The sequence below is a fragment of the Nannobrachium achirus genome, assembly GCF_963921795.1.
Source record: "Nannobrachium achirus genome assembly, chromosome: 7".
Classification (NCBI taxonomy): domain Eukaryota; kingdom Metazoa; phylum Chordata; class Actinopteri; order Myctophiformes; family Myctophidae; genus Nannobrachium; species Nannobrachium achirus.
The window spans coordinates 31,095,523-31,106,704 of NC_137816.1; the positions used below are offsets into that span (position 1 = coordinate 31,095,523).

The 11,182-nt window shown below is 39.9% G+C and overlaps 1 protein-coding gene across 1 annotated transcript; it reads right to left on the bottom strand.

Moving 5' to 3' along the window:
* Nucleotides 1-1,412: 1,412 nt before the first annotated feature.
* LOC308288712 (P2Y purinoceptor 13-like) lies at nucleotides 1,413-3,805 on the bottom strand (the record flags this gene model as incomplete). Its single annotated transcript, XM_080730182.1, has 4 exons — nucleotides 1,413-1,416; nucleotides 2,365-2,783; nucleotides 3,135-3,524; nucleotides 3,620-3,805. 4 exons carry the CDS (start codon nucleotides 3,803-3,805, stop codon nucleotides 1,413-1,415), a joined length of 999 nt encoding a protein of 332 aa, XP_080586308.1.
* Nucleotides 3,806-11,182: the final 7,377 nt, after the last annotated feature.

Below are 11,182 nucleotides of genomic sequence, written 5' to 3' on the forward strand. Positions count from 1 at the left end.
TGAAAAGGTTGAGAACCGCACTGCAGTAGATGATGGCATCATTCAAGGTAAAAACCGTGTTGAGTGGTGGATGTCTGAATGAGGTCGAAATAATAAATGTATTTCTCATATTCAAGGAATATTCTAAATTAGAATATTCATTTACAAGCTCTAATAGGCTAGCTCGTAGGCAGGGCCGGATCCTGAGTCCATGGGCCCCTGGGCCTGAGACTATCTCTTTTTTTGATTTTATTTATTTTGTACTACATGTAATTAGGTGCGCGGTCTACTATGTTATTGTTTTTCTAGATTGATATTCCTATGCATTTGTTGTATTATTGTTGATGTACTAACTTATTATCTTGCTTATTATCTTGCTTATATATTGACAAGGCTCCAAACAGCCCCCAAAAAAAAAAAAAAAAAACGTACTAATTGGTAACCTTCCTTTTCGGGCTCACCTTATGCTTCCTTCTATGTTTCTGTATAGTGGACTCACGCACAATATCCAGCTCTGTGTAGCCGGCACCATAGTGTGAGATATGATCTACTGGTCCAAAGATTTCAACATAAAGTTGATGATAAAATTGACCACTTCTGTAACTTGGTCACTTCTCTTTTATTTTATCTTTTTGTAACCAGTTTCCTCCAGTTTTTCCCCCATGTGTGCGTGTGTGTACTATAATAGTTGTGGTATAAATGAGGATCCTTTTTCGGGGGTTAAGTGGCTCAGCAGTTAATGCTGTAGGCCTACTATAGTTTTAAAGTGTGCAGAACATTGGCCTGCCTTAAATGTACAGTATACTCCAATGTGTTTTTGGTAAACGTATTATTTTGCATGTCCGTGGCAAAAATGAAATATGAATGGAACTGTCCATCACAAGCTGCAATGGTTATCGTCATAATGGACTTCCCCGCAACTGACTTTGAGAACTGGTCTTACGAATTCTTATGGTAGATTACAACGTACGAGGGTACTAGGTAGTGAGATGTATTACCTGCTTATTGTAAGTCACTTTGGATTAAAATAGTCTGCTGAATGCTTAAATTGTAAATTGGGTCACAACTACCTGTATTCACATTTATAGGAAACCAAACAAAGTAATATTAATTTATTAATAGCTGTGTAGAAGGCATATCTCACAGGACTTTCTAAACACAGATCATTTTGTAATGGGAATAGACAGAAAAAAACAAATATACGTTTTGCATTCATCAAAAAATCAATCATTTTACTAATTTTATGCTTGTCAGCTCTGCTCGGTGCATTGCAATCCATATGCCGCTCAGCTGGGGTTCACTTCACAGTGAAAGTCCTTTTTTTTAATAATTTAATCTTCTAATTTAATATCACAGAGACAATATTTTCACCACAAAAGGTCTCCCCGAATTTCTCACAACAACAAAAAACAGAATCATTACATCCATTATGTTCACCTGTAAAAACCACCACAAAGACAACACAAATAGAAAATCTGTAAAAAAAAGATAATCGCCCCTTTTCTTTTTTCTTTTTCGGTTAAAAAGTTAAAAGTTCAGGAGGTGCCAGGGTGTTCCCTTTCCTCTTGTTTCTGTCCAGGGTACGAGCCCCTCTGAGACTGGTCAAAATCTGATTAAAAACAATATTGTGGGGGATTGTTTGCACTTGACCTTCTTCCATAATTTTGCTAAAACCACACCATAAATCCAACAATAGAAGTCATGTTTTTCCCTCTCAAATCTCTCTCCGAAAAACACCATACTTACTTACATGCTTTTTCATTCACCTCCACATTAAGACCAATTCCAGTCATGCTGGCCCACACAGCTTTAGATCTATTACATTCAAAAAGGAAATGGTTAAGAGTTTCAGGTTGACTACAGCTAGGTACAGGACATTCAGTTGTGCTAATTCTGTTACACCATCTCAGAACATAACCGGGTTTGTATTATTTGGGAGATAAGAAAAACTCAGCATTTCATTTGATAGATTTCTTGCATATATGTTATGTTACACACGTTTCATTTTCTTCATCATTTAAACCTTCATATTGAATCATGCCTCCATTTACTTTCTCATTAATCATAGTATAAATCATTTTACTAGACAATGTAGTCTACTCCAATTAATATTTAAAAAATCGTATAATGAAGTCTCCTTATAGCAGTTGGTAGTTGGGAATTCCATTTCGTCCTCTACCGTATCTTTTGAAAGTCCTTATAGGAGTGAGATGAATAAACAACCCGAAAATGTGTCTCATGTGTACCATACACTATCTTCCTGTTATGATGTCTGGCATCCAAGTCCAGACACAAACGCTGGCAGCCTGGCACAGTGGCACACGCTGGTGCTCAAAATTGAAATGATGAACATCTGAACCTTTACAAGTACAATTTGTCACTCACTGTGACATCTCGGTTGAAGACGTGTGTCCATGGTGACTTTTGGAGGGGGCTTTGCTTCCGAGCGTGGCCATCAGTTCTCTCCGGAAGATCTTACACAGGAGTATGTAGATGAGCGGATCCAGACAAACGTTTGTAGAGGACAGCCACAAGGTGGTCTCCTTGGCGATGTGGAGGCCATTCGCTGCTCTGCAGCCGTCTGCTGTGTTCTGGGTTTGGGCCAGCAGCGTGTAGGGAACAAGGACAAATTGGAAGGGGGCGAAGCAGATGAAAAACACTGCCACCACCACAAAGACCTTTGCTTTGGTTCTGCGACTGGTGGCTTCAGAGCTGCTCCTGGAGGCGTTGTATGACTTGTACACCGCCCTGCTGATGGAGGTGTAGCAGAAAACCATCAGAGCCAGTGTGCCCCAGAACACCACCTGGACACAAAACATCAATACAAAGAATAACAATGCATGAGTGGCAATCCAGCACAAAGGTTTTGCAGCCCCGCATTAAAATTATCAACACTTTCTTCCCATGCTATAATGTTGAGAAAATATATATATATGTTATTTTATTTTATAATAAATAATACTTTCAGGTCAAGGACCCCTTAGCTGAGACTGAGAGACAGACAAAGCAGGGACCCCCACTACATAGATATTATTGCATGTTAAACCTTTCTTTCTTTTCTTCTATGCAACCCGTTTTTCAATGCTAGCTCAACATCATTTACTGTAGATGACCCATGATTTTACACATTATAGTGCAAAGTTAAAATGTATTACCTGACAGGAAAAGCTGGATACCTTATACCAGATCAGACCAAATTCACTCTTCAGGGAGATGCACATCAGTTTGCCTCCAGAGAACTGTGGTTTCTTGTCAGTCAGGATCATGTTTGGCAGCACTAAGGATGACAAAACCACCCAGACAGTTGCACTTAGCACCTGACCAACCCTGACTTTCTGCAGAGCATATTTCCTCAATGGCCAGACTATCTTCATGTAGCGGTCCAGGCTTATGAGACCCAGAAAGAAGATGCTGATGTACATTAAGAGGTAGAACAGAATGGCCGAGTATCGACAAAAGAAGATACGCAGGCCCCAGGAGTCCACACCCGCCTCACTCAGCACTCGCACAGGGATGGTCAGTGTCATAAGCATGTCAGCCACCACCTGTTGGTGAAGAATCATAATCATTATTTTGTCACTGGTGGGTTTTATTTGCACTGACAGAAATATTTACAGCACAAATCCCTTCCTTCACAAACCAAATTCTTTAGGTAGAGCCTTAATGTGGAGGTAGTGGGGACGTTGTAGAAGATCCAAGCGGCCAGGCCGTTCAGTGCCAGCGCCACAAGAAAGAGGATTGTATATAAACAGGGTAAAACCACAGTGGTCACTCTGGAATATAGATCGCACGTCATGGAGTGATTGGATGTTGTGGTGGTGTTCATCTTCACAACCTTGGTCAGAAAGATAAAGGAAAAAAAGAATAGGAAATAGAGGGGAATGAAATTACAGAAAATGAAAAAACATAGTAGATGCATGATAGATGGATAAATACATTTTCCAACAATAAAGAGTTGTACTTTATAGGCTGACTTATTTTAGTAGTATTTGGCATAGGTTGTGGCATTTGTTTTGACTTTGGGACCAAAATATAAGATTGCCACCTTGGATTACCTACAATACCCTTTTAAACAACCCTTTTAAACAACCTTTTAAAATTGAGGGTTAGGGTTAACAGTTTAACATATATTATTTACAATAATAAAATGTTAATAAGACTCTACCTTTTGGATCAGACCCGACGTTGAGAACCAGTGTTCTTTACAGGACAGGGTAATACCAACGCTTCTGTCTGGTGAATCAAATAGGCATTTGGATGTAGGACTTGTGGGCAGTCCCCCACACGACAGGCAAAGACAACACTGATCGCTTCCTCTCTTGTCTGCATGTACAGTAGGCTAGGCCTATAATAAGAACATGTGAAACCGCTCTGTTGGAAGCAGAGCTTAAGCACAAGATGTTTGAGACCCACACGGTTAGACCCGGTCTTGTTTTGGGTATTTTATGTCCTTGATATGAATCAGGTTTTGAAAGGTACAGTATTTGTTTATTGCAATAACAAGAAGTTGAATGAGAGTATTTATTTTTATGCATTTAACTAATAATCTTACAGCTGGGCAACATTGCATGCAGCTTGTATGTAGAACTTCCTTCCTTTGGTGCAACTTCCTCCATGGGCAGTCTGTGACATCAATCACCTACGTATATGAATATGTATCTATCTACGTATGATGTACGACTCTGCCCGCCACACTGTCTCTGCAGTGGCACTAACACTATCAGTTACACAGTATGTATGTATATAGGCCTACTGTACACAGGCCTATGTACTTAGTTTGATAATTGACTGAATTATATGACACAAGAGTTGGTGACTTTAAGTCAATACCCACTGCCTTTGTATTGCTATGTATTTCTTTAACCATGCACATGAAACCGTTTTTTATGCTTTTTTTTTTTTTAATCTTCTGGATGTTTCCTTCAGTACCTGCACAAGAAGTATTCCTATTTCTTCTTTTAGCCCCTCTACCGAGAATGGAGGGCTGGGCTCCAAGGATGACACTGTTTGTTGTAAGGAGCAGCATGGCCACTGATATTCAGTCCTTTACCATACTCAGTCCTTTATGCATTTGCATTGTCTCAGTCCTCTTTGTGTTCACACTATGTGTCATCTTTGTGGTTGGACGCTACAAATCCAATCTATGTAGGCTACACCCAAAACGAGTGCTGTGTCCGTGTGCACGGTACTAAGTCGAATTATTTTCCGGTGGGGGATGACCTCCGTCAGGGCTGCCCCTTGTCACCTATCCTGAAGTGTGGGTCACGACCGAAATAATAAGGTCGCGGACACAGGTGGACAAAATGAGTTTTCTCAGAAGGGTGGCTGGTAGGGCATTCACCAAATATTCGAATATTCGAATATCAAAGTCACTATTCGACGTTGTTCACCGAAGTCGAATATTCACTTATTTTAATTTTTGTATTGTTTTCTCTTTAAAAATATATATATATTTTATAAAGCTTGGCTAGATAGGAAGTCATAAGAATGAGTTGTCGATGCCCCTGGTGGATGAATTTGTTAATGCTCTATACCAGGGGTTCTCAAACCTTTTTAGGCAGTGACCTCCAGAATAAACATATTTGAACTGGGGACCCCCACCCTGACAAGCACTCGGAACTGTAGGAATTACATTTAATGTGACTCGGTTCCGCAGATAGATATTGTGAAAATAGCAGATCTACATGCTCATGCTCGCAACGCGAGGCGTTGTGAGCATGTAGATCGGCTATTTTCACAATGTTCGCCTCTTGCTTACTTAATGTTTGGCCAGTCCTGTCGAATATTCGACTATTCGAATACTTTGAGGTCGAATAATTCGAATACTAAAAATCACTATTCGTGAATGCCCTAGTGGCTGGTATCTCCCTTAGAGGGTGAGAAAGGAGCCAGTGTAGGTGGTTTGGGCATCTAGTACGGATGCCACCCGAACGTGTCCCTATGGATGTCCTCGCTGCATGTCTCACTGGATGACACCCCGTGGCAGGCCAAGGACCAGATGGGGGGATTATGTCTCCTCACTGACCTTGGAGCGCCTCGGGACCCCCCAGGAGGAAGTGGCTAATGTTACTCAGGAAAGGGAAGTCTGGAGCCCTCTGCTGAAACTGTTGCCCTGCGACCCGACTCTGGATAAGCAGTTGAAGATGGATGGATGGATAAAATACAGAACTTGTGTCCTCCTGGAGGGGGCTCCTCACTGGCAGGTGACTGTGAGTCAGTAGGATACAACAGCAGTGTCAACACACAAGATATTTGTGGGGGAAAATGGGGAGAAAAAGGGGTACGAAAAAGTGAAAACAAGGTCATCGGCTGCTCTCAGCGGGAAATAAAATACAAAAGGGATGGCTGCCAATTGAATGCAATGTTCTTTTAGTAATGAGCAGATCTCTTCGTTCTAAATAGCTTTCAGGTGGCCATACCATTTCTCAAGAAATGGTATGGCCACCTGAAAGCTATCTTGTATGTGTCCACGGCAAATCTCACAAAACAACTGGACCAATACTTTAACTAAAGTACACATTTGACTGATCAACCTTCACTAGAGTACCAGGAGTATCAATACTTTGACTCAAGTACTGAGGTTGAGTACTTTGTCCACGTGAAAGAAAATCTGGTGACTGTCGAAGCATCCCATTTCGGAAACTTAGTTAATGTATTGAAACCGGGAAGGCATCTGTGTCATTTTCGGTTTACAAAATATCAGATGAATGTAGTGTGTACAAGCTCACACACTACTGTGAGCTTGTACATCTACTATGTTTGATGTACAAATGTAGATTGTTTTTAATATTTGGGGGTCCTTGACATGAAAAGGTTTGAGAACCACAGATCTGGTAACTGTGTCCAAGGACCACATTTCTAGGACCCTAGTTAATTTGATTCATAGATTTGCACAACAGGAATCATATATATATTATATATTATATAGTTCTTTCCTAGGAAAGATGACAGAAATATTGTTGTGCCGGTCGGTCAGGTACAGTGAATGAACTGGAATTTGCCCAGAAGTACTGTTGCAAATGGTGGGTCTGTAAGATGAATACTCTGGTATTTTGTCTTGTAGGTGAAAATACATGTTTGGAGGATATTTATATTGTAGTTAGTATATTGAGAGTTGAAAATAGAATTGAAGACGGATCCTATGAGATGACAAACTTTGTTTTTGTAGAATATATAATTTACGGAGGTAAGAAGGATAAGTACTGGCCCACATGATATACTGTAGTATAGGGTTATTAGGCTCTATCTAGAAATTGACTTTATTTGATACGTGGTCAATGTGTTCTTTCCAACAGTACTACTCGTCAACAATTGGAGGCAACTCTATTAATTTCATTTCCCTCAATAAGAAGCTTGGCTTCCTCAGAGTTTTCTTTATATTTAATGAGTTAAGGCCAGTGTAAACAGGCCAGGCTGCTGACAGCAGCAGGCTTGATCCCTGCATGTGAGGCAGGCCTGACACATTAGCTGAGTGAGCACCTGGCAGTGGTGTATACTCACTCAGCGATGTCTGAGGTACACAAATCTGTTTGGAAATAGCTTTCTTCTTTAAGTTTCCAGATGAAATGGGTTGACATGGACATTGGTTGCTGAAAACTAGGGTCCTAGACCAGCACGTCCTAAAGAGGTGAATCATTATGCTCCACAAACACCCATCGGCCAGCCTGCCTCTTAGGACAGGGTTTTCCAAACATTTTAGCTTGAGACCAAGAAGATTAATTAGGTTTTCCCCAGGACCCAAACTTACAAAAAATGCATTTAATATTCAAAAATAGTCAAAATAGCCAACCTACAAGCTCACAACTCGTTGAGATGCAATGCGTTGTGAGTTTGAAGATCTGCTATTTCCCTTTTTTTATTTACGTACATTTCTCGTCTTTCTCTTTTCTCAAACCATAAGTGTGACCGCAACCCAAACACTGTCTTAACAGATTTAGCAATTTGCAGTACCCCTAAATCCTTATACAAGTTATATAGCTGCATATAGCCCTATAATTTAATCGTTGTGCTTTCACTCCAAATACAATTTCTCATACAAGAAAATAAAGAGATGAAGTGATTGATTCATTGACTTGAACACAAATTATTCCCAGTAGACAGCTTGGACAGTGCTGTATCCTTTTATTTTACTTTTACAGATTTGACAATTCAATTATTCCAAGTTTTTTTCTTTTCTGAAATGGTGTACACATTCACTAATAAGCACAGCTACCAGGAATTACAAACAGTCCAGTTTTGTCAAATGTATGACGTCATAGAGGAAACCACAGTACCAGCTTCAGCATGTTCACACCGGTATCACATGATAATTAGAGCTTGACCACTTTTAACATCTCAATATGCTAAGTTGAAGCTCATGATGATACCTCATAGTGCTTCCTACTTATATCATACAACCCGACCATCCCAAACGTAAACAGGGGAGATCGATGATGATGGTGGTCCGGGGGGGGGGGGAGACACCCCAGCTCAACCAAACAACACAAGCTGATGAATGAATACGTTCCTCTCTCTGAAACGAAGCCAGCCGTTCAATAAGGGAGTAAATAAGTCCAGAAGGACAGCTGTGTGACACAGTTGTGACAAGGCTGGTGCTGTGTCAAGTATGATAATGTACCCAAGAACCCGTCTTTATGAATTGTGGCTTGAAGCGAGTCAAACTTGAGAGATTAATGTAGAGCTTCGGGGGAGCGGCTTAAAAAACTAAACTAGATCAACGTCAGATCAACATCCACTCTTTTCGAGTGTCCTGAGAGGCAAATGTCTCCCCTCATACAAGGAATGTAATAAGAGGAAGTATATATAATCAGCCAGAACTCTGCAAATGGTGACAGTAAAAGCGAGGATCCGAGCTTAAAATGCGTATTTATGTTTTAGACTACTAGGCTATACTGTATCCATTGGTATTTTTCCTTTGCAATATGTAAAAGTACATTAAAATAGATAGCTAAACAGTGTAACCCATCTCTGACACTGGAGGAGAAAGGGACACCATAACAAAACACGCACACAAACAATTTTAAACCCATTTAAAGTGGTTCCAACAAAAATACTGCACAGAACGACAGGAAAGATAAATAATATTAAGTGTTATGACAAAGATTACTTGCTGAAGTCATTCAGATAAGGCTCAAAATCATATTTTTGCATGATGAACAGTTTTTATTTAACATTCATGTGTTTAAAACTCCTTCGGTATTGCCCGTTTCCCAGGGTTTGTCCTATAGATATGTACTCTTCACAAAGGACTTCATCCTTAAACCACCTCATTATCCATACAATGTAAAAATGTAACAAAAAGGCAATTTCATAACAATACTACGTGGTCCCAATTAGAACATTAACAATAAAGTCATTTTAGCTGACAAATGCACCACAACAAAATAATACAAAAATCAGATATTAAACCACGACTCACTAATGATATATGCCTGGTACTATTTTGTTTTGTAACTCTCTCAGTCTGCAAGACGATCTATGACATGATTTAAAATGGGATTTCATTTTGGTCGAACAATTTCGCTTCCACACACAGAAGCACATTATGCAGTGTGTGCGTTTGTGTTTATGTATGTGGAAAAGCGGGAGAGAGAGAGGAGGAATTCAAGGTCGGCCTCAATCTTTATCTACCCTGGGCGATGATCTCTTGAGCTCTTGATAAAAACAACATTATATTTAACCACTGTGATGAATGCAGGTCCTCCAACGGTAGCCGAACATTCATGAGAGAGATGTGTCATGGTGAGAACAAATGTTCAAACATAGAGAAACACCACTTTAGGAGGGTAAGGTTTGCGGGCAAATAAGGTTCATACAAGGGTCAGAGGCAAATATGGTTCATAGTTAATACTAATGGCACAGCAGGGACAAAGTAAACACAAAAAGCAGCAGCAAAAAATAAAATACTGAAATAAATAACAAGTTGATTGTAATAGGAACATGTTCAGAGCTCTTACGCAGACTTGGGACTAGACTTCTCTACTTTTCTAGAACAGAGAAGACAGCACTGGGAGAATCCAGCGCTCTTCTGTGCAAAAAGACCCTTGATACAGCAGTAAACCAAGAGCAATGTGTGTGCAATATGTATGTTTATGTGAACTGATCAGATTTGGGTCAAAACAGCATTTGCAAATAATACATTGTTTTAAATGCACAGGAATAGTGATATGTAGTGTAGTGATATGTAGCACAAATGACTAGTAGGAAGTTTATAAACAAACATAACCCCTCTACAAAATAGTATCAATGATCTGTGGTGGGTTTAAACACCTCAGAACAACCATTTAAAAATAAGATTAATAACCACTCTTATGCCTCATTCACACTACAGATATATAGTTGAACGTTTAGCTTGGTAATTCAATGTAATCTCAATGGAAACCAGCTTTAAAGCTTTCAAAGCTTTGTTCTGAGCATCTCCTGCATCTTTAAAGCTGGTTTCCATTGAGATTACATTGAATTACCAAGCAAAACGTTCAATTATATATCTGTAGTGTGAATGAGGCATTAGGGTTGGGAAAATAAATGTAAATATTTCAAAACTGACATTTAGATCCAATAACTGACTTAATCTTGCTTATGTCGGTTAATCGAATAATTGAGAAGCAGGTTTAATATATTTTTAAATGTCTTATATATCGACACAAAGAAATTATAATCAACTAAATCGATTAGCCCGATTAACCATTTAAGCCCCATGTCATACTTTATTCATCGGAATAGAGGCAAAAGTTTGAAATAATCGTGATATAGATTTGAAGTTATATTGCCCAGCCCTACCTAAAGAAAAAATCACACCCGTGTGAACTGAGCGGTGGTTTACCCACCAACCCCCCCCCCCCCCTCCCCCCCTGTGTGTGTGTGTGTGTGCGTGTGTGTGTGTGTGCCTGGCCTGGCCTGAAAACAGCGCCCCTCCCTTAACATGTGAGGTCATAAAAGGTACTACACCACATGAGGCTACATACAGACCCACAGACCCACCCACATACCCACATACCCACCCACATACCCACCCACATACCTACACACACGGCCACGCTATGGAGACGGTGTGACCACCGCTCAAAAACAAAACAAACAACAAAACTAAAGGGAAAAAAAGAAAAAAAGTGCTACATGAGTGTCCCGCTTCATCTGTCAGAAATGCAGGTTATACTATACGTTACAAAAGCTACACGAGAGCTCTAAAACTAACATCACAATT